The sequence below is a fragment of the Hypanus sabinus genome, chromosome 2 (genome assembly GCF_030144855.1).
Source record: "Hypanus sabinus isolate sHypSab1 chromosome 2, sHypSab1.hap1, whole genome shotgun sequence".
Lineage (NCBI taxonomy): Eukaryota > Metazoa > Chordata > Chondrichthyes > Myliobatiformes > Dasyatidae > Hypanus > Hypanus sabinus.
In genome coordinates, this window is record NC_082707.1 from 64,141,356 (window position 1) to 64,166,564 (window position 25,209).

At 39.6% G+C, this 25,209-nt stretch overlaps 1 protein-coding gene across 1 annotated transcript in view; it reads right to left on the bottom strand.

The window, feature by feature from the left end:
- Positions 1-25,209, bottom strand: part of LOC132379461 (IQ domain-containing protein J-like) — a 328,677-nt gene that overhangs the window by 287,269 nt on the left and 16,199 nt on the right. Inside the window, exons 2-4 of the mRNA XM_059947359.1 lie at positions 9,212-9,276; positions 8,081-8,164; positions 3,838-3,988 (exon numbers count right to left, since the gene is read on the bottom strand). Coding sequence (XP_059803342.1) covers positions 3,838-3,988; positions 8,081-8,164; positions 9,212-9,276 — 300 coding nt within the window. The remainder of the gene's footprint in view (positions 1-3,837; positions 3,989-8,080; positions 8,165-9,211; positions 9,277-25,209) is intronic.

Consider the following 25,209-nt stretch of genomic DNA (forward strand, 5'->3'; position numbering starts at 1 on the left):
AGTTGGGTGGCTCCAGAAAGCTGGCTTCTCTGCAGTGAGCTGTCCTTTGTGCATCAAGTATATCATAGAGAAATAACATTGATCCATTCATTCAATACAATATTCTGTTAGCTTAACTGATAAGATAGCACTACTCACACAGAAAGCTGCAATGCAGGTAGGCCCACCAAAAGCTGATGTCACAAAGTTAGAAATACTGGAAATAGATGCAAGTCAATCTGCTTAACTGGACAATACTGTATGTTCAATAATTTATATTAACTCATACTAAGCTGCAACTTTGTAATTTTCCTACCAGAGCAGTTGCTCTGCAAAAAGAGCTTATTGACAATCAGCCTGTGGAATGTCTTGATAAGAATGATTTCACACCATTGTCTCCATATGGATGGAAATTTCAAATATGTCATTCAGACCAGGAGGAGTCAAAACTCTCTAAAATACAACTGCATGAAGAGACACTCAACCGCACGTGTGAACAACTGATTTAACTTGTGCAAACTCCAGGTTTGAAGTTTTCCACAGAATCAAAGAACGTAATTACATGGAAGCAAAGCATTAGACCCATCAAATCCATATCAGTCCAATGTGGAAGCAACCTAGGTAGTTCCTCTTCTCTGCGTAAATTATTTTCTTTCAGTCAATTGACCATGCCTCTGCTAGCATCATGTCAGCACCCTGCCCTAACCATTCATTGAAAAAGAAGAGTGCTTTTCTTCATGCCTGGTTGTTCCTTCTGCTTTTCACTTTTACTCAGTCTCCCTTAGTTCATAATGCCCGTGCCAATGGACACAACTTCTGTGTCTTCACCATTTTGGACTTTAACTATCTATCAAATCTCTCCACTCTTCCAGGATCTTCACTGTAGCCCCGAAAGACCATAAGACATAGGAGCACAATTAGGCCATTCAGCCCATCTAGTCTGCTCCATTACATCAATACTGAATTATTATCCCTCTCAACCCTATGCTCCTGCCTTCTCCCCATGACCTTTGATGCCCTGACCAACCAGAAGACTATCAATCATCGCTTTAAATACTCTCAGTGACTTGGCCTCGTCAGCTGTCCATGGCAATGAATTCCACAGATTCACCACCCTCCAGCTAAAGAAATTCCTCCTCTTCTCTGTTCTAAATGGATAGTCCTCTATTCTGAGGCTGTACTCTCTGGTCCTAGATTCTCCCACTCTAGGAAATACCCTCTCCACATACACTCCGTCTAGACCTTTCACTATTCAATAGTTTTCAATGAGATCTCCCCCCCCCCCCCAATTATTCTAAATTCCAGTGAGCACAGGTCCAGAGTCATCAAACTCTCATCATACATTAACTCTTTCAGTCCTGGCACCATTCACATGAACCTCCTCTGGACCCTCTCCAAAGCATCTTTTCTTAGATAAAGGGGCCAAAACTGCTCTGTGTGATCTGATCAATGACTTACAAAAGCCCCTTGCTCTCATATTCTGGTCCTCTTGAAATAAATGCTAACACTGCATTTGCCTTCCTTACCACCAACTCAAACTGCAAGTTAACCTTTGGAGAATGCTGCATAGGACTTCCAAGTGCCTTTGTACCTCTGATTTTGAATTTTCTCCCCAATTAAAATGTAGTCTATGCATTTATTCCTTCTACCAACGTGCACGATCGTACATCTCCCTACACAATATTCCATCTGCCACTTCTTTGTCTATTCTCCCAAACTGTCCAAGTCCTTGTGAAGCACCCTGCTTCTTCTACATTAACTTTCCCTCCACTCATCTTTGTATGGTCTGCAAACTTGGCCACAAAGCCAGCAATTCTCCCATCTAAATTGTTGACCTGAAAAGAAGTGGTCCCAATACTGACCCCCGTGACACACCACTGGTCATTGACTGCCCATCAGAGCAGGCTCGCCTTTATTCCGACTCTTTGCCTCCTTCCAGTCAACCAATCTTCTCTCTGTGCCAGTACCTTTCCTGCAATACCATGAGCTCCTATCTTGTTCCTATTCCTGGAAATATTTCAGCCAATGCTTTCCATTCAACGCCTCATTCTTCCTTAAGTGTGGTATTCAGATTTGGACATAATCCTCCGGCTGTGGTCAAATCTGTGCCTTAGTAAGGCTCATCAGTATTTATTTGCTCCCAAACTCTATGCCCCTATTTATACATACATAACACTCCTTCACATTGTCAGCACTTGGGCTCAGGAACAAAACTGATTTGAGTTAGATACATCAGCAGAGCAAGAGGTCAGGACAAACCTGAAAACTGGTCTTTTGGCCGCCTCACATTTAGGTGAGCCGTCAATACGTCTTGACTTGAAGAGTGGACCGATCATTTGAAACAGGTAAGATTCAGGCTGCCTGCTTCACTGGTCAAAATTCCCCTAGTGTCTCCAGAAAAGGGTTAAAAGTATTCAAAAATTCCACAATTTATATAGGTAGCTGGCTCCTCACCGATTCACGCCACATAAATACTCCTGCTCAGGCCCCAGCTGCAGTAAGCTACAGACACTAGATGCCCCCACTCAGCCTAGAGACAAAGTGGGTCAGAGATTCTGTGGAGAATCCTCAACTTATAACCAACCTCAGAAAATTACCTGCACAGATCGTAGTGGAAGAAAATGGCAAGAACGTGCGTCAAATCTCCAAGATCAGCAGTAAGATGAGAATTCTCCCTGTTGCCAACAGAATCCTGGTCCTTTGTGGGGTTAAATTTTGAGATGGTCACTTCGCTGAATCCTGATCACTCAGGAGAACTCTGTTTCACCGATGGAATCTACAATCAGCATCGGGTCTCTCATTTTCTTTGTCCAGCAAGAACCAAGTGGGTAGCCATATATCTAATAATCACACTCCAGGTAGGTGTACTTCAGGTATCTTCATAGCAAAGGAAATCTGCCTTCTAAATGTGATCCACTAAAATCCCCGACTTTATTGGCATGAGCTTAGAAACAGAAGTGTGAAGTGCCTAGTTTTCAGATGCTGCTCTGTCTACTAATGCCACCATCTGATAGATAAGGCATCAAACTTGTCATTATTTTATTTTATACCAGAATGCTTGAGTAACATTTATTGAAAGGCTACACATTTAATCAATAATCTATATTCTAACTTCTCAATCTATTTCTGCTCTGTTGACCAATTTCTTAACATTGTTTACATGTTACATTCGGCTCACTGGCATTAGAAAATCTTTTTTTCTATTTACACTTCTTTCATCCCACCAGATCCAATTACATCCACATTAGTTGATTTTTATTGTAAAAGGCTTAAGGAATGCAAGCGTTTCTGCAAAAGCGGAATCATAACCATTTTCATATCAAAGCAGCAAGTTTTAATTGAGTCTAGATATAATTAGAAATCTTTATAGAACAGTATCTCTTTTAATTTCTGCAAATCAGTAGTAATAATCTCTAATCATATTATGAACCAGTTTAATAATGCTCACAGAAAGATAGGGTTTGATTCTTCTTTGAAGGTAGTTTCAATGTATTCGGCTTTACAATGTCTATCAGGTTTTTATAACAGTGAATCATTTTGGCTATACAAATGATTCATTGGCACTTTAATATTAAACTGAAGAGATACTGATCATTTTAATTAATTACACACTTCCTTTTCCAAGCAGCTCACGTCCTGGAGGTATTAAAGCAGCAAACAGCATGAACTTCAGCCCCATGGTAAAGAACAAATCAATCTGATCTAACAAAATAGCCCGAGCTGGCATAAAAAAAAAACTTGATTAGTGCAATAACCTGCAAGTAAGTACCTTCTGTTCATTTCTTGCTGGTTCTGAGCCATATGACAACAGAATCCAGCAGGTGGCAGAGTAAAGCAAAGGAAAAGAATGCTACTCACAGGAGTGCTGCCGTCGGAGAGGGTGTTCATGCTGATGGAGGTGCTCATCTTCCCCGAGGAGAGAGAAGGAGGCGACGGGCTTCGTTTCTCCATATAGCTATGCCGGAGAGGGTCCTGTCGCTGCAAATACTCACGCCATGCTCGCTGAATGCTACATTTTTGAAATAAAAGTGAGAATTTCACTAGTGGAACTCTATATCACTTTGAATCTAAGAGATTAGGAGGTATGCCCAGATTCCTCCTAAAACGCTGTCCCTTGGTCAATGGGACAACATTTCAGTGCATGAGGGGACAGTCCATCCAAATCCCGACACAAATCATTTCCCCTCAGATCCACATCCATCATATGAAGACCCCGCAACCCAAGATCTGTTCAATATACTGAATCATAAACATTTCTGCATAAATACCCTGCTAATAATATCAGTGATTTCGATCCATAATAGAATCATGACAATTATTCACTCAAATGAGGAAAACTAAGAGTTCTGTTTTGTTTTGATCCACAATGAACACCAATGTAAAACCTTTTATCAATATTAAGTATCCACTGCCTGTTAGGACTTCATACATTCTGCCCATGACCATGTGGGTTTCCTCCCAGATTCCAAAGATGAACGGATTGGTAAGGTTCAGTAAGTTGTGTGAAGATTATGTTGGCACCAAAGGCATGGAGTCATTTGCAGGTTGCCCTTAGCACATCTTTGAAATATGTTGGTTGTTGAGGCAAATGATCCATTTCACTACGTTTCCATGTTCCAATGTGCATGTGGCAAATAAGTCCAATCTCATCAAATGTCCCTTTACTAAAATAAATGTTATATCACAGGTACACTGAAGGCTTAAACCAAATACTGGGTTTAAACATATATACTTGCTCTTACAATAACAAGAGAGATAGCTACCCTTTTGCTTGTGCTGTCCTATGGATATGTTGTTTGGAGAAATTTAAGCCCTGAAATCTTTGAGATAAATAGAGGAAATGGAGATGAGAGGTGAATCAAAAATGGAGACAAGCTGAGGCGATGAAATGACAATTGCAGTGCTTGAAGTGTACTTCAGAGTATCTTATTCAATTAAATTGGCATAGGCTATTGCTACAGAAGCGCTTCAAAGCAATTTCAGATGTCCAGTCTGGACCTTCCTTCCATTCTAAGTGGTGATAATCTCTGATATTCAAAACCAGTTTTCAGTATCATTAATGACAAACAACAATCACAAGTGCAAGGCAATAACCATATGCAGAGAAAATACTCAGCTCTTTGCTATTCAATGGTGGACTTTACCATCAGGAAATTTCCACTGTGATCTGCTGACAGAGAACTTACCTGATTCAATTTTAAAAATACAATAGTCAAAGAGACCATATTGCACACTACAGTAAATATCCCTAACATGCAATGACAAACACCCAGAAGGGCAAGAACAGAAGGTATAAATAGCTCTCACCTCCAAATTTCCATCCAATTCACTCATCAGTCTAATTTTAGAAGCACAGAAATTCTTTTCTGGTTGCTGGTCAAAACCCCTGGTACACATTCTAACAGAAATCCAGGAGCAGATTCAACATAAGCATTGCAATAGTTCACGATGAGAACTCACCGGACTTTCTCAAAGTCATCTAGGCTTGGGTAGTTAATGAGTTTTATTACACCATGCTTCAGCAATCCTAGTTCAGCAGTTTTCCTGCTCTGTTTTAATCTCCTCCAATGCACAAAGTGCATTGGCATCATTAAGCTGGAAAAGGTGAAGGAAAGATTAACAAGAACATTACTGGGACTGGAGGGCTTAAACTTAAAGGAGAGACTGGATAAACTGGGATTCTTTCTGAATAGAGAAGACTAAAATTAAAGTACATATTTTAAGGTGAGAGGAAAAGATTTTAAAGGGATCTGATGTGTAACATTTTTACACAGGATGAGGGTACAGGTGCCCCCCTCTTTACAAAGATAGAGTATTCCTATAAAACCTTTCTTAAGCCGAAATGGCGTAAAGCGAAGAACATTAACTTATATGGGAAAAATTTTTGTAAAAGCGGAAACCCTCCCTGTAATGTAAAAACAGGTTACTAATGTAGGTCTTTTGTAAAAGCAAAGTGGCTTAAAGCGAACATTAGTAAAGCAGGGGACACCTGTATATGGAATAGTGTGCCAGAAGTGGTAGAGACAGGTACAGATACAATGATGGGAAATCATTTAGCCAGGTAGTGAATAGAAAAGGTTAAAGGGGATATGAGCCAAACTTGAGGAAATGGAAGGAGCTCAAGTAAACAATTTTGTAGGCACTGATGAGTTGGGCTGAGAAGCCTGTTTACCTGCTATACAACTCTATTGCTCTAAGCTCACTTTCTGAGTTGGTAAGGGACCAACACTGACTGACCCAGCTGAAATAAAGGCTGAGAAGGCACATGAGAACAAATAGCTGGCTCCTTGTTCGAGTTCCTAGATTAGTAAAATAGATGACGAAATGTTGCAACAGAAATAGCTTATATCAATAGGTGCTAAACTGCGTGCTGATCCCAGTGAGGATGTGTTTATGGAAAATACTAATAGCAAATCATATCTGTCAGAAAATAAAAAGATATTAATTATCCATTCAAGCTGCTATTTCTAAAATTCACATGATCTTATATTCTTGGTAACTTAAGTGTTTTTAGGTGACAGATCTACCAACCAGACTTCTGCCCATTCATCAAGAAAAAATAGTTTAAATTCTACACTGGCAAATTGAAAGATAAACTATAGTTTAGGTAAAGAAAAACAACTTTCTGTACCAGTAACTATGAAACTAAAGATTGGGAAGAAAGTTTTTCTTTTAGCTTCTTCTCTCTCAAGATGTCACTTTTTAAAAATAATCACTACTTCAAAAATTTAGTTCGTATCCCATTGCCAAAATTACATCTTCTCTCTACTCTCCCGTTCCTTGCAATTTCAAATGCCCATGTGTGTTTTAAACTCATTTTTTTCCAGCTCTGATCAAGGACCCTTGATCTGAAACATCTGTTTAGTTTCTTACACCATAGATGCTGCCTGACCTGCTGAGTGCTTTCTTCATTTTCTGCTCGAGTTTCAGAAAACCATTTGGCTCACTCACACTCTGAAGGGAATGGAATGAAATGAAAGCTGATGTCCTTACTTACCTGCAGTGGTCTGTACATGACTACAGACTGTGATTGACTAATAAATGCATCCTTAGTTCAGGGACAGACAATAAATCTGTAGGCAATGCCTGCAATGTCTCTATCTCAAACAAAGAAAAATATCCCAAGATTTTTACTTTAAAAAATACCAAATGCTAGAAATTACAGAATGCAAAAACTTCTTGTAATCATTTCCTTTCCACAAATAGGTTTATCCATTTGACATTTTCAAATAATAGTTCTGTTGATATTATTTATTTTTAAAATTTGATTTATACAGATTAATAATATATGAATACTCTACCAGTTAAAAATCTTGTAACGTTAAAGGAATTTCTCTTGACTAACACGATCCCAGCTGATAATTATTTCAACACAGCTAATGAGAAAGAAAACAAGTGTCTGGTTCTAACAGCTTCTGTTCAGTTCTTCTTAAAAAGGCACAGGTACAGTAAATTGGACAGATTTATCTTAAATATTCTTCACTGGAGAGACAAAAGGAGAGCAAAGGTATGCTCTCTTTTTATCTGGAGGATGAAAGTTCAAGAGAGAGGATGCAAGCAAGGCTGACAATTCTACAAAAGATTTTGTAGGTAAGACTTGGAGAAGTGGGGAGAGTGACATTTCTTGAATCAGAGGTCAGAAAATATTTTCTACCATAAGACTTGCTTGTACACTTTCTAATTTTTCTCACCTTTTCTAATGGTTAGTTATTATAGATAAATGAACAGTTTATCAATAGCATTATTCATTTACCTAATTAACTTTCTATGAAAGCTCTCAGATTTGCAACACAATAGTAAGACTAGGATTTTTAAGAGCTTCAGTTTTGACTAAATTCTGCATGAACATGATATCTATCCGTGCTTCAGGAGACAGTCATGAGGAACATTTGGATCTGTTTATCTACTGCACGCACAGTTTTGGAAATCGAGTCAATTCAGTTCTTGGCTTTCACAAAGATGTCAATGCTCACATACAGCAGTGGTAAAGTGTGAGTGAAGGGTTGTCTTTTGCACTGTTTAAACTTAGATTGATTAAAATTGCAAATGTTCTCATCAAAACTGAAACAAATCATGATAATTATTTTCACTTATTACTTACATTTTTGCTTTTGATTCCGGAACCCCTCTGCTGATTTGACATTTTTCGATCTTATTTCCAAAGTCAATTGGATGTTCATGGTTGCTAAAGAGAAGTTATATGCTTATTTCCAACACCAAAGTAATAAGTTCTTTGCACATAATGGTGTAATACAGATTTTGTGAATTTTACGAGTCAAATCTTCTCAAAGTGTCGAATTGCAATGTAGTATGAACCAATGGCTGCGAGCATTCTAGAATTTTGTTACAAATTCTTGACAAGTGGCTAAAGTAACTTGAATGACAAAATGCATCACTGCTCATCCCAATCATGCCTCTAACTGATATTCATTCCAAAGACTTCCAAGCAAAATTTATTGCACATGTTAGCACTGTTTTCATTGAGTTGGAATACCTCAACTCCAATTATCATGGATACATAATGTATGTTTGTATGTAATGTGCTCCCCTCCCCCACCCCTTTATCATTGGATCATAGCCATCAACTGGGGAAGTAGCTGTCATTGGGTGTAGAACCTCAATAACTACATGGGTCATTTGAATGTACATCACTGAATGTAGTTAGTCATTTGGTGCTCTCCTTCCTCAAATTCCTGTCTAATATATCTTTTTTTTTCTTTTTACACAGAGGCTAACTAGAAAGAGATGTATCCTATGATTAAACGATACAAAACATGACATAAAGGGACACTTGTCAACTCAACTGCACTACCACAGGAGCTTTGGGTTCCAACACAACTGACAGTATACGCCACACTTTATAAAATTAAATTTAGTAGCTACAATTTTCAGCACTAGCTTCTCATCCTATAAGTCTGTTATAAATATTATCAATATTATAAAGTTGATAATATTTCATGCTGTTTAAAACCATTGTATCTCCTTTTTAATTACATTGCTATTTTTCATCTTTCTGCGTGAGTAGCTTGTGGTCTATTTTATCCTCTGCCAATCCTCATTACTATCCTCATTTATACTATCCTCTCACCAAACCAGCTGCACATGTTTCCAACTGAGGGCTGCTGGCTATCCTTTCCCCAGCAATTTTAATGGATTTTCAGTAAGTATTTTCTTCATATTTTGCATAAGTTTCATACCAATTAGTGAAAGCTTCAGAGATTAACATACTTACTTCTGAACAACATATTTTGCATCATGCACTTGATCCAGAGTATTCTCCAGCCTGTTCAATTCCTCCTGAGATTTGAAACAAAAACAAGCATCAACATGAAGCTAAGTACCATTTAAGCTGGTATCAGTGAGCAAATTCTAATTCCACCTGCCCCTCCCATTTTCTATGATCTTTACAATGCATCACAAGCCACCTGACAAATCATATGGCTGACACATTCCCCAGCTATGCCAATAAAATTTGTGGGGCAGGTGCCAATAGTCCTTTTAATCACAGACATCGAAGCAGTTATGAATTGTGCCAGTCCCTGCCGTGTTGTATTTGGTCCAAATATCCTGAAAGGCAGATTTAACAGCAGCTGAGAATTCGACATGGATGAGTTTTGCGCATTTTCCCCAAAGACCTAAACATAACTTTGACACCATTGCATATGTGCAAATCTCACATGAATAATTATGGCAAAATTGCAATTGTAACCTTGCCAGCCTGTCTGAGATTATCGCTAACATCGACAGATGTTCTGTGGCAAGCCAGCAATGTTAAAAGCCAATTACTAGCTTACATAAGCGGGCTGACAGATCAGCCTGTCAGTGGACTGGCAGCTGAATGGCAAGCTGGACATTAACACCACCAGTTGACACCACTTTCCCTACAGCATGTTCCTTCAAAGACAGCACATGAGAATCTTTCTACATGAGCAAATTCAAATACTACAATGTGCTTGTTTTAAATCATTCAATGCAGAAAGATATTTTTTGACAATAAAGAAATACTGAACGTGCTGGATGATTAAATATAGAAAATAAAAAGACAACTGATATTCTGGGGAGAAATCACTAAAGTGTAACAATTCACAATGTATTTCAGCATTTCTACTTTTACTGTGGACTTCTGATCTTCGTAGGTGGTCTCTGAGGATCCAAGACTTGATTCCACCACTGCTTTATTGGTTCTGACATATCAGACAGATCTGATTCATTCTAGTTTATCTGGGCCCCATTGCTCACACATGCGGTGTCATTACAGAGCTCCAAGAAGTAATGTGCCCACAGTCAAGAGCTTTACATTGGCCTTCAGATCATTGTGGCTCTTGTTGTCTACAAATGACTCAGAAGGGAGCATGCTGAGTACAACTTACAAGATTAGTAGTTATGCAATATTGGACAACGTGGTGAACAAGCTTTAGGAGTGTGTCATCCAGTGCACATTGCAGGACGCCAGGCAGCATCTATAGAGAGAAGTGCTGTCGACGTTTCCGGCCGAGACTCTTCGTCAGTCCTGATGAAGGGTCTCGGCCCAAAATGCCGACAGCGCTTCTCCCTATGGATGCTGCCTGGCCTGCTGTCTTCCACCAGCATTTTGTGTGTGTTGCTTGAATTTCCAGCATCTGCAGATTTCCTCGTGTTTGCACATTGCAGAAACTACTTTATGCAAATTAGGTGATGCGTTTTCGGAAGTAGGACCTTAAAAGCAATAATCCAGCATGCTTGGCCTTTAGTCTTAAAAGCCTTCTGAATGCCTGCATGATATACAAGTAATACCTCAACACTCATAGTTCACCTTTTTGGATATTACACAGTGCAACAATATATTTTCCAAAGAACCAAGCGAGTTAAAAGGAACCTTGGGAGGAAAGGAGTATAACAAACATTATCCTGTCAGATACACTGATCCAAAGATTTTTCCACACAGAGTGTTGTGGCTGTTTGTAATGAACTTCCAGTGGAAGTGGTAGAGGCAGACAAAATTACATTTAAAAGGTGCTTAGGCAGGTGCTTATATGGGAAGGACACAGGAGGATGGAGGATACAAACTTAATGTAGACAAATAGGATTTGTGCAGATAGACATTAGGGTCAGCATGGATGAAATGGGCTGAAAAGGCTTGTTTCTATGCTGTACAATTCTATGATTCCATCTTTTTACAGAGATAAAAGCTTTGGGCTGAGTATTATTGGTTTGGGACTCTGGTATCACTGGACTCCCTGTACTGCTATCTGTGAAACAATGCTGTCATCTGGGTCTCTTTAGACCAGGCAGCTACACTCTTCACACCTGGATTGGTTGCATACAGGTGAGGGAGAATGTCCAGCAAAAATTCTGAGCCCTGACCAACAGGATTTGGCTGAACCTGTTCCATTTAATTAATAACATTAGCTTTTTATGAATGACAACATTAAGTTCAGTTCATGAGTCTGAGCCTGTTGAAAATTAGATACGCACAATCACAATTCAAATTTATTAAAGTACTTTTTGAGCTACATAAGGGCATTTGTGTTTCTCAGCTTTTAAAATATAACAGATACAACTGGAAAAGATTTCAGAAAGCTATATTTATCCTTTTTCCAAATACTGTAGGTGTTTAATTTTTATAGACTTCCACAAAGTTTACAGAGCAGAAAGTTTATACTGATTCCTCTTTCAGAGCAGTGATATCCTGCTGCTTGTTTCTAAATTAATTATTGCTGCACATTTTGTACAGACAGATTATTTCAGATCTCCGGACACCAGAGCTGATTGATAAGAAAAGATAAGAACATATTTTTTAAAAGACAATCCAAGAGCTAGAGTAGTTGCATCCTGTCAAACTTTCTGGAAACAAATAAGCCACAAGAATAAAACTATAAATTAAGGAAACTAAATTAGAATTGGGACAAATATATGTTTATTTATTTCAGTTTATAATGCTAAAGTCTGCAGTGATGCAGAAATCCTTACTATTATATAATGGTTTCATTAATCTTATCAATATATACATTGAACTGTACAGTGGTGATTTGCGACAATGGCCAGCAGAGATTGAATATGTGCTGGGAGCAAATCACAAGTGTCGCCATGCATCTATGTTGCAAGCCTATAACATACTCGCCCTAGCCCATTTGCCTTTGGAATGTGGGAGGAAACCCATGTGGTTACAGTGAGAACATACAAACTCCTCAGAGACTGCCGTGGGAATTGAACCGAACTCTAACCACTACACTACTGTGTCGCCCACATTATGAAGCTCCAAATTGCCAAGTCTTTTATTATTGCCTACATAATGTAAACATTTTCCCTATCTTAAGACATTATTTTTAAAGAAATATAACAGCCCAGATCATGCTCCAATCTGTGGTAGCCCCATTGTAGCACAAAACTTTTGTGGATTTGTACATATGACTTATAACCACTTGAACCCCTCAAATAAAAGTTTCTGCAAAAGAGCACAGGGAGATAGAATAAAAAGGACAGTTTTCAAATGTCAGCCACTGAAGCAAAGTTACTGTAATCCTTCAATTTTAAGTAAAGGCATTCAAATTCAGTATATATTTTTTTGTCATTTAGTCAAAAATCTCTGCACAGACAGTAATTATTCAACTAACATCCCATTGCTATTGTTCAAGCAATTTTCTGAGCCATTATCCTGTCTGAGCATTCAACTTCCAACATTTTTACTGTACAAGCTGCAAATATAGGAGTCAAGAACACAGGCATTGTAGTTAGCCAGGAATTCTACAGATCAACCTGTTTGAGTTCAATAAGTTGTAGTCACGGTTATGATAAAGCTCTGTTCTCCTTTCATTGAGTAATTCGGGGGGTGGGGAACAAATAAAAAATCAAAATAAACTATTTTGGGGAATAAAGGCAGACAGGCAATATTTAAAGCCTATGCAATCCAGTTTAATTAAACCCAAAATTATAATGTTATAAAGTTCTACCTGTGGAGGGATGAAAATGAGGTTTACCTGTTTAAAATAAAAAAAATTAAACACACTATGCAAAGGAGGGGCGGGCTGGACACAGGATGGACAAGGTGAGAAATGCAGCATCGATTAGAAGTTGAAGACTTGAACTGTTAAGAGTGGAGTTAGTAGTGAGTATCTTTACCCTACTAACTTGAAACCCTCAAGGTGAAACCCCTGGAGGAAAGACAACAGCGATAAAAGATTTATTGAAGCTACAGCTATAAGGAGACAATATTGGCAGAGACCAGTGTCCAAAGTCCTTACCATGTAGTCAGGAATTAGTTCTGCAAAATCATACGAAGAGATTTAGTCAAGTTTTTGTACAAGTCTGCAAACTTACTTGCTGTTAATGATCGATTATTTCATCCAACGAACCAAGATGGCAACCCACCCAGATGAGGAACCAGCGTGGGAATGAAATGTGTAATGCCGCAAAGGATTCAATACGATTGGATGTATAAGTTCATTTTCATTGGAAGAATCCGAATTTGATTTTCTGCGAGAAACGGTTATTTTTACACAGACTTTGATAAGTTACTGAATGAGATTTACTTTGAATAAGAGTTGTGACGTTGGAGAATTGTGAAAGGATTTAAACTGTGGATATATAATTTCTGAATTTGAATTTAAACTTGTAGTTATACTGCCTGGAACTGAAACTGAAGTTAACTCTAATACTTGAGAATAGGAATTATATTTGGTTTCCTAAATAACTAGGAAAAAACAAAAAGGAAAGTTTAGTCTGTAAACGTTTAAATAGGGCATAACACTAGATCTAATTAGTTAGAGAAACTGGAGTAACAAAGGTAATTCTAATGAATAACACTGATTCTAACTAAACAGGAATTTGTCTTTTGTTGATATCAAAGATTTGAAACCTAAAGAGAATGTATGAATTTTGAATTGTTCTTGCTCATGTAAACATTTTGTACAAATTGCTTTTCTTATAAACAAAACCTTATTTTCAGAAGTGTGTGGTTTCTATTCACTGCCTCCTTCCAATAGCTGGATTCTTCTGATGGCCTATTAGCCCTAGTGTAATTTGATTTTCTCTAACGAATGCGACAACTAGTCACACACAAGACTGAGGCTACACAGGTGTTAACACACAAACTAGCTGCTTTTACCTGTTTGGTGAAAATAAACCTTTCAGTTCACACCAACTTTATTCTAATGAGATGCTGTAGACTGAAACAATAAAAGACAGCACAATGGCACGACAGGTCCTGTAGGTCATGTACGGTCTCAGGGTGCCAGCAATTCAGATCTGTGGTCCTGACTCTGTACAGCTTTCATGTTCTCCCTTCACCATATCGGGCATCTCTGTGAGTTCACTATTTTTGTCAGATCAAAAGACATGCATACTAGTCACCATAAATTGCTCCTACTCTCTGTGGTGGGTGTGAGAATCAGGCAGCTAATGGGTACGTCAGAGAGCAGGGAAATTAGTGGGGGAATTTGGACTGATGAGATTGGTCTGAAAGCTAGAACAGATTCAATGGGCCAAAGGGCCTCCTATGTCATAAGAAAATATGAAAAAGATAATTAATTTTAATTTCTTCCAGAGATACAGATAGCATCATTATGCATATCGAACCTCATCTTCTTTTGTTTAGGATTCACTTTTGCTTCCTCTTGGATTAAAATTGTTTTGTTTCACACTTTCATCTCTTTTCTAGCCTTTAAGACTTGATTGGAATGTGAATAATACTTAAAATGTGGTAAACCATCATCACTCAAACTTTTCTTAAGGTTGAGTGAGCTCGGGCCTTTTCTCTTAGGAGTAACCGAGGATGAGAGGCGAACTGATGGAGATGTAAAGATTATGCGAGGCATCAACAGAATGGACAGCCAGTTCCTTTTACCCAGGTTGACCATAGTCAACAGTAGAGGACATCTATTTAAACTGAGTGTAGGAAGGTGTGGGGAACCATAGAACAACACAGCACAGAAACAGACCTTTTGGCCCTTCTTGGCTGTGCCGAACCATTTTTCTGCCTGGACCCACTGACCTGCACCTATAGAACGATAGAACATTACATATCAGAGGTAGCTTTTTTTATATACACGAGTGGATGCCTGGAATGCAGTGCCGAAGATGGTGGTAGAGGCAGATATGATAGGGACATTTACGTGGATGTAAGAAAAATGAGGCATTACAGGCTGTGAGGGGGAAAATGAATCAGAATCAGGCTTAATATTGCCGGCATTCCTCGGGTAATTTGTTGTTTTGCAACAGCGACACATAGTAATAAAAGGCTTATAAATTACAGTAAAAATATATATATATATAAATACAATTAAACAAGTAGAGCAAAAAAAGAAAAAAAATAGCAAGGTGATGTAGATGAGTTCATTATCCATTCAGAATTCTGATGATGAGGGGGAAGAAGCTGATCCAAAAATGTTGCCTGTGTGTTTTCAGGCTCCTGTACCTTCTCCTTGATGGTAGTAAGGAGAAGAGGGCACGTCCTGGGTGATGGGGATTCTTAATGATAGACGCTGCCCTTTGGAGGCATCGTCTTTCTTTTAGATGTTCTCGATGGTGGGGAGGATAGTGTGCACGATGGAGCTGACTGAGCATGCGACTTTCTGCAGCTTGTTCCAATCCTGTGCAGTGGCCCCTGCATTCCAGACAGTGAAGCAACCAGTTAGAATGCTCTCCATAGTACCTCTGTAGAAACTTGGTAGAGACTTTGGTGACATACCAAGACTCCTTAAACTCCTGGTGAATACAGCAGCTGTCGTGCTTTCTTTGTAATTGCATCAATATGATGGGCCCAGGATAGATCTTCAAAGATGTTTACACCCAGGAATTTTAAATTGCTCACCCTTTCCACTGCTGATCTCTCAATGAGGACGGGCGTGTGTTCCATCGACTTCCACTTCCTTAAGTCCACAATCAATTCCTGGATCTTACTGACATTGAGTGCAAGTTTGTTGTTGCAACACCACTCAACCAGCAGATCTAACTCGCTCCTGTGCACCTCCTCATCAACATCTGAAATTCTGCCAACAAAAGTTGTGTCATCAGCAAACTTATAGATGGCATTTGTGCTATGCCTATCCATACAGTCATACATGCACAGACAACGGAGCAGTGGGCTAAGCATGCATCATTGAGATGCCCTAGAGTTGACTGACAAGAAGGAGAAGATGTTATTTCTGATTGGCACTGACTGTGGTGTCCCAATGAGGAAGTCAAGCATCTGGTTGCTTATTGGAGCCTCTTAACTGGTACTTAGGATATAATCATGTTGAACGCTGAGCCGTAATCAATAAACAGCATCCTGCTGTAGCTATTGTTATTGCCCAGATAATCCAAGGCTGAGTGGAGAGCCCATGAGATTGTATCCACTGTAGATCTATTGTGATGATAGGCAAATTGTAGCGGGTCCAGTTTCTTGCTTAAGCAGAAGTTGATTCTGGCCATGACCAACCTCTCAAAACACTTCATCACAATAGAGGTGAGTGTAACTGGGTGTTGGTCAATGTGGCAGCTCATCCTTCTCTTCTAGGGCACCAGTATGATTGTCACCCTTTTGAAGCAGTTGGGAACTTCCAACTGCAGCAGTGAGAGTCTGAAGATATCATTGAACACTCTTGCCAGTTGGCTGGCCCTGGTTTTCAGAACCCGCCCAGGTACACCATCAGGGCCTGATGTCTTGCAAGGGTTCACCTTCTTGAAAGAGGTTCTAATATCGGCCTCCGAGTCAGAGGTCACAGGGTCACCGGATGCTACAGGTGTAGTTTTATTCTCCTTTCCAAGTGAGCATAAAAGGCCTTGAGCTCATCTGGGAGTGAAACATCACAGCCATTCAGGATGTTAGGTTTCACCTTGTAGGAAGTAATGGCCAGCAAAAGCTGCCAGGGGTGACTTGCATCCAATTCTGTCTCTAATTTCAATTGAAATTGTTTTTCATTCTTAAAATAGCCTTCCATAGACCAAACCTGGATCTCCGGTCTTGAATGCCACAGATCTAACCTTCAACAGTCTACAAATCTCCTGTTTCATCAACGGCTTTTGGTTTGGGTATGTTCTCAAATGCACATACACATCCACACAGGACCTGAAGAGGTTGGTGGCAACTGTGGCATATTCATTCAGATTCAAAGATGAATCCCTGAATATTGTCCAGTCCACCAACTCAAAGCAGTCCTGTAAGCACTCCTCTGCCTCCCTTGACCATACCTTCATACCATCATCATGGAGTAATTTTATTTAGATCAGCACAATCTTGTGGGACAAAGGGTTCATACTGTGATGCTATGGTCTGTGTAACATTTCTCACCTGAAATTATACAAGTTATTTTTGACTTGGGCTGCAAGTCTCAAGCACAAACTGGGTACATAATTTCAGTGTTCCTGTACAATACAGTGAAAGTGCATAATTCTTGGTTGAGGTATTTTGAATCATTCCTCATCCACTGTTTTATTAGGATGTGTAGGGAAGGCCCCAGTCTGCTGACCAAGCAGCAATCTGTATTACAAAGTATTAAATGGCTTTGAGGGGTTTCGTGGAGCCATAAAATATCTTGTAATCTTCCTTTTCATCATTTAGTGAGAACTGGCTTAGATAAGGAGACAGAAAAATCTAATATCACTCCAAATATTAAGCCACTGTGACATTTGCTAAATTAGAACTGGTACCAATCCACTTAGATTATAATCATTTTGTGCAATTTTCTTTTAAATAATCAGATATACTGCTGCAATTAAAACTAAGCAAGATTTGAAAGAAATACTGTATAATGCTTCAACTGCCTTGTGCATTCAATCATGCCAACTGTAGAAATACATTAAATCAGCCAAGGAAAATACCGCCAGAAGAATCTGAAACTGTAAAGGCTTAAAACAAATATTCCCAACAATCCTAAACCCACAGATCACACTGCATTTCTATTAAGAACCAAACAACTGAATGGACCAGTGAAAGACAATGTAATGTTTATTTTTACCCCTAAAGATCAAACACTCAATCCAAGCACTAGATTATGTCTCTAGCAACATGTGCAACAAACTGGAGGAACTCAGCAGGTCGGGCAGCATCCATGGAAACGAGCAGTCAACGTTTCGGGCCAAGACCCTTCTAAAGGATTATGTCTCTACATCCTCAAGCAGTGCCATGGTTTCCACACTGGTGGGGTGAGACCTAAATTTATCTTTTTATGTACAATAAAATGAGTGTGTATGCCTTGTGAGGCTACAACACACTCAATGAATTCTGATGAGTTGAACACTCACCACGCAGTCAGTTTTATTCTCAGCTCACTGAGGATAAGAATTCTTATTTTATTTACAATATCTGAGAGAGGTCTGATTGCACCTTGAGCAAGATTAACTGAGATTAAAATTAAGATTAACTGCACCATTGAACAGCTCTTGCAGTATTGTCATGAATGGAAGGGGCTACAAAGGAAACAAACCCACACATATTGAATGAACAAAGGAGAACATCCAAGGAAATGATCTCATTCTTCCCCGGGGAACACTTGTGTACGACACCTTAGGTCCTGATCTTTGTCATCTAGATTTGATGAATAATAGCCATGAAGACAATAAAATAAGATTATTCCATGCCTATTGTTTCTGATGAAAACACCATGATGTTGCCTGCCTACTGATTTAGATGATTGCAGCATAAAGCCAAACCCAAACACACAGTTCAGTTGCCTTGTAACAGATTAACATGTTAAATGGACAGCACCACATGAAGTCAGCCTGTACATTGGAAAGGTGAAATACACCCTGGCTAGAGTTGGCACTAGCCAGTATTCTTTAACTCATTTTAATGAAGGGATGTCAGTGAGTGACACAACATGGGAGCCATCAAGCTTCAAGATTTTTCAACATACGCCAACAACATTGATGCAAAGCTGCGGAGCTGTGACCAATTTGCAAGGGGCCAGACAGGCTTCCAGAAAAGCATTCCAAAGGCAACAGAATCTGGTAGCCACGGTGATCAGTGCCCAGAGACTGGTCAGTGATTGGAGTACATGGATGTGCAAAGAAAATTCACTTTGCCATTTTGTTGCAACTTACCAGAGTGCCACCACTTTCCTCCAATCATCATCGATCTTTTATTACAACAAGTTCACTTGGCCCACCAAAGTCAACACTAAATGTCATGGGAGATTTCAACCTGATTGGGAGATCAGGTTCAAAATGGTTCTCAAGAAAGTGAGTTTGTTGAATGCCTATCAGATGGCTTTTTAGGGTAGTTTGTCATTGAGCCTACCAGGGGATCAGCCATTCTGGATTGGATATTATGTGATGTACCGGAGGTGATTAGGGAGCTTAAGGTAAAAGAAACCTTTGGAGTCAGTGATTACAATATGATTGAGTTCAACTTGAAACTTGATAGGGAGAAAGTAAAGTCTGATGTAGCAGTATTTCAATGGAGTAAAGGAAATTACAGTGATATGAGAGAGGAGCTGGCCTAAGTAAATAGGAAGGAGTTGCTGACAGGGATGACAGCAGAGCAGCAATGGTATGAGTTTCTGGGAAAATGAGGTACGTGCAGGACAGATGTATTCCAAAAATGAAGAAATACTCAAATGGAAGAACAGTACAAACGTGGCTGGCAAAGGAAATCAAAGCTAATGTAGAAGCAAATGAGAAGTTATTCAACAAAGCAAAAATTAGTGGAAGACAGAGGATTGGGAAGCTTTTAAAATTCTTCAGAGAGCAACTGAAAGAATCATTAGGAGGGAAAAGTTAAAATATGAAAACAAGCTAGCAAATAATATCAAAGAGGATAGTAAAAGCTTTTTCAAGTATGTAAAAAAATGAAAGAGCGTTAAGAGTGGATATAGTAAAGAGCGTTAAGGGTGGAGCCAAGGAGATGGCAGATGAACTAAATGAGTATTTTGCATCAGTCTTCACTGTGGAAGACACGAGCAGTAGGCCAGATGTTGAAGGGTGTGAGGAAGAGAACTGAGTGCAGTTACTATTACAAGGGAGAGGGTGTTCAAAAAAACTGAAAGACCTAAGGGTACACAAATAACCGGGACCAGATGAACTGCACCCTAGGGCTCTAAAAGAGGCAGAGGTAGAGATTGTAGATGCGTTAGTAATGACCTAGAACACAGAATAGAAGTACAGCACATTACAGGTCCTTCGGCCCACAATGTTGTGCTGACCCTCAAACCCTGCCTCACATATAACCTTTCAAAAATCATTGAACCCTGGGATGGTGCTGAGGATTGAAAAATTGCAAATGTCACTCCATTCTTTAACAAAGTAGGAAGGCATCAGAAAGGAAATGATAGACCAGTTAGCCTGACCTCAGTGGTTAGGAAGATGTTGGAGTCAATTAGTAAGGAAAAGGTTATGGAGTACTTGGAGACACAGCACAAGATAGGACAAAGTCAGCACGGTTTCCATAAGGGAAAATCCTACCTGACAAACCTATTGGAATTCTTCAAGGAGATTACAAGATAAAGAGGATGCAGTGGATTTTGTATACTTGGACTTTCAGAACGCCGTTGACAAAGTGCCATACATGAGGCTGCTTACCAACTTAAGAGCCCATGCTATTACAGGAGAGTTACTGGCATAGCTAGAGCATTGGCTGATTGGTAGGAGAAGCGAGTGGGAATAAAATATTTCTTCTCTGGTTGGTTGCCAGTGACTGGTGGTGTTCCATTGTATATGCTGTTTATCAATGACTTAGATGATGGAATAGATGGCTTTGTTTCTAGGTTTGCAGATGATACAAAGATTGGTGGAGGGGCAGGGAATCTTGAAGAAACAGATAGGCTTCAGAAGGACTTAAACAGATTAGGAGAATGGGCAAGAAAGTGGCAAATGAAATACAATGTTGGAAAATGCATGGTCATGCGCTTTGGCACTAGAAATAAATTGCAGACTATTCTCTAAACAGGGACATAAACCAAAACTCTGGGATGCAAAGGGTTTTGGAAGTCCTTGTGCAGAACTTTCAGGTAGAGTTGGTGGTAAGGAAGGCAAATGCAATGTTAGCATTCATTTCAAGAGGTCTAGAACACAAGAGTAGGAATGTGATGCTGAGGCTTTATGAGGCACCGGTGAGGCCTTACCTTGAGGATTGTGAACAGTTTTGGGCTCCTCATTTAAAAGATGTGCTGGCATTGGAGAGTGTTCAGAGGACATTCAGAAGGATGATTCTGGAAATAAAAGGGGTATCATACGAAATGCATTTGAGAACCCTGGGTCTGTACTCATTGAAATTTAGAAGGATGGTTGGGGTGTTCTCATTGAAAACAAATGTTGAAAGGCCTAGACAGAGTAGATGTGGAAAGGATGTTTCCCATGGTGGGGGAGTCTAAGACAAGAGGACAAAGCCACAGCATAGAGGGGAATCCATGTAAAACAAAGATCTGGAGAAATTTCTTCAGCCAGAGGGTGGTAAATTTGTGGAATTTATTACCAAAGGCAGCTGTGGAGGCCACGTCGTTGGGTGTATTTAAGGCAGAGCTTGATAGATTCTTGACTGGCATAGCATCAAAGGTTATGGGGAGAAGGCAGGGGAGTGGGGTTGAGGAGGGGAAAATAGTATCGGCCATGATTGAAAAGCAGAGCAGACTCAATGGGCCAAATGGCCTCATTCTGCTCCTATGTCTTATGGTCATTGTATCCACCCACTAGCAACTACTCATCAATGTCAGGCATGTAAACTAACACGTTGTACAATACATGCCATCACACTTCCTTCTCCATCACACTCTGAACCAGTCCCTCATCTCACACTTCCTTTGCCCTAACTATTCTGACATAGAAGACAAAAACGCTATAAAGATGTCCTTCTTAATTCCACCACCTTCCCCCATTGCCTCTCTACTACAAAGTTTCTCTTTGTTCAGAGATCAATGACTGTTAAAAATGCACTAACAGAGAAGAACAAATACTTTCAGCCTGCTGCCTACAAACAGCCATGGGCTGATACTGATAAGACCCACTTTCAGAGGACTCCTTAGAGTTGGGTTTTGCAACTTGGGAGTTACAGGGTACTGAAAGAATCGCAACTTGGCAATTGGCATTCTGAAATAGCTGGAGATAGCAGCAATCAAGCTACTTAACATCATAGCCTGCCTCCTCATATATTAGCTACATAAATATCAAAGCACTTGCTAACATGGCCTCCAGTGAACGCATCCTATAAGTAATGCACAAATATTGGGCATTATTTTGGAATTGATTTGGTATTCACAGATTCCCCTCCCAGAAAGATTATCTGCTTTGGACCAGGTTTTGATTGTTGTGTTGCACTTGGGACAAAAGCTTTCCTTTGATATATTTGGAAGAGCAAATTCATTATCTCTCAGGTCATTCCTTGGTGTCAAGGAGGAATTGTTTATACTTCTGTCCTGTGGGGTGAGAAATGACAGAGCAGCCCTTTGGAAGAATAACAGGATCTGCCACAGATAGGGTAAGTAGTACCTGATGGGACTACTTGGTGGGTAGTCCGGCCTGTTCTCGAAGTTTCCATCAAAGTGACTTCAGATGATTAGTGTGTTCCCACACTTCCTTCTCTATTTTCAGTGATCAAGATCAGGGGCCAGGGTTTCTCATAAGGCAGACAAGATATTACGATCAAGGGGGTCTATGAAATATTTTTTCATGTGTTTTTTCTCTGTCCTCCAAGAAAGCTCTGGCTGTGACAAAACTCAATCATAAATAGGACCTCTTTACTTGGAGTTTTGGCCTTGATAGGACTCTGTCAGTGGTTCAATTATCCTGCCAATGGATGGAGAGTATTGTGTGCATCTGTGATCTCTCTCTTATACTCGTATAGAACTCTCTACTGCATCATGCACATTCTATTAAACCATGCAGGAGTGATGTAATCACAACTGTGAGATTGCTATCAGTTTGAGCACTTGGTCCTTGAAGAAAAAATGCCCTCAGTCAACTAATGGCTGTGGAGAATTTCACTGCTATTATTCTCCCTCGCTGAGAAACAGCTCCTGAAGGAGTGTCTTGACTAGATCCTTATTGTTGGGTGGCGGTGTAACAGGGTGGAAGGACAGTTGTGGAAGACATTTGTCTTCGAGGAATTTAGATACCATCCATCTTGGTAAAAGAATCAGTTGAAGCTTGAGGTCTGTCTCAGAGTACATATCTTCTCTATGATTTAGATCAAAAACTGAAGTTGGGTTGTTTAGGAAAGGAGGTGACAAAGATTGACTTGTTTTTTGTTCCTCTTGAATAATTACAAGTCATCGGAGGGTTCATTCAAGTGATGTAACACTTGCTCTGAGGAACACTGAAAGGAGGACTGGTGCATTTCAATTTCAAAAGAGCATCACCAATCTGAAACATTCACCATGTTTTCCTCTCTGAAGAAGCTATCTGATCTGATGAGCGTTTCCAGCATTTTTCTGTTGGGCTTCAGATTTTCATCATTTGCATGTTCTCTTGGTTTTCACAGCGATTCACTTATTTTTCTGGACACTGTTGCCAATTAAATACACCACATGATGAAACACCTTGGACAATAATTTGCTAAATGATATCTTGTGTTTTGTCAAGTTTACTGCCTAATCTCAAATGGATCACTCTTTCACTTCACAACTTCTAAACCCACTGTTTGTACTTGGATATTACTTACTCTTGATAAACCTGGCCAGGGTTCAACAGAAGACAAAGGCATTAATACAGAATTAGGCCATTCGGCCTATCAGGTCTGCTCTACCATTCCAACATGCATGATTTATTATCCCTCTATAAACCCATTCTCCCACCTATTCATAATGACTTTTGACCCCTTACTAAGCAAACACCTATCAACCTCCACTTTAAGCATACCCAATGGCTTGGCCTCCATAACTGCCTGTGGCAAAACTTCCAGATTCACCACACTCTGGCTAAAGAAATTCCTCCTCATCTCTGTTCTAAAGGGACATTCCTCTATTCTGAGGCTGAGTCCGCTGGTCCTAGACACTCACACTATAGGAAAATCCTCTCCATATCCACTCTATCTAGGCCTTTCAATATGCTACCGGTTTCAATGAGATCCCCAATCATTCTTCTAAACTCTGCAAGTACAGGTTCAGAGCCATCAAATGTTCCTCATACGTTAATCCGGGCAAAGGGAGGGGGCAGTAATTGTTGCTACTTGTGCTCTCATAAGGCACCTTTTTATACATTTCTTCATACACCTTCTGGGCATTGCTGCATGCTATCTTGCAAATTATGTGAACCTTAAAGTAATATTTGATAGGGCATGGCAAGAGTCATTCTTAATGGGGAAAAGTTATCTTTGTATCTTAGACTTGATTGTTACAGATACATGAGCCACCCTCCTGTTTCCTGCAGGAAAGACTTTGCCTAAATCAAGCCAGCACAACAATATTTCACATCATATAATCTGAGCATTTGGTTGTGCTTAGTTGGTTACTGCAACTAGTACTGTCCACTTACGTTGGAAAACATACTACCCATTCTTTTCCCGAAGGAAGTATGTTGCCCAGGAGAAGTTTATATTCCCATCACGTTTTCTACTAATGACCAATCATTATTGCCTGGCTCTTCCAAAACATTTTTATTGTTGTTGATTTATACTGTGGCTGAAACTTATTGTGCACTGAGAATTTATGGTACTCTCAGGTTGAGAGATGAGGAGCAGGAATATGGTAACATTTCTGAAGTTGATTTTTTTTTTGCAAGCAATTCAATTACTCAACTTGAAACACTGACATTGTTAGGAAATCGCACTTTAACCAGTAAATAGGCCAGAAATTGTTATTTCAGCATTATACATTCTGAAAACAGATTACCAGTAATAAATTGTGCTGTTTATTTCCATGGGCATTTTGCAGCACTGGACTAAAACCTTGAGAGATCACAAATCAACACTTCTGTATGCCACTACTGAAATTTATTTTGTCGAGGACAAATTGTATTTTGCAACAGAGAGATTAAACATCAGTTTTACAGGAAACTGATCAAACAAACATCCAGATAAGTGTTAAAAACCTCCAGTCAAACACAATTCAGTGAACAACCCGCAGGTTTGGTTGCAGAAGTCCACTCCCAATGAATCAACTGGGAAAGTGAAACTTTCATGATACATCTGTATCTCTGGACCATTGAACTGATAATATCCTAGAAAACAAATAAAACTGCAGGTGCTGGAATCTGATAACAAAACAGAAAAACTGAAAGAACTCAGCTGCTCAAGCAATATTCGTGGAAAGAAAAGTATTAACATTCCCAGAGACCAGTGGTACTTCCTTCAAACCCAGAGCTAGCTCTACTCTCACTCCTCTTTCTGTGGTATCTTTCCAAACA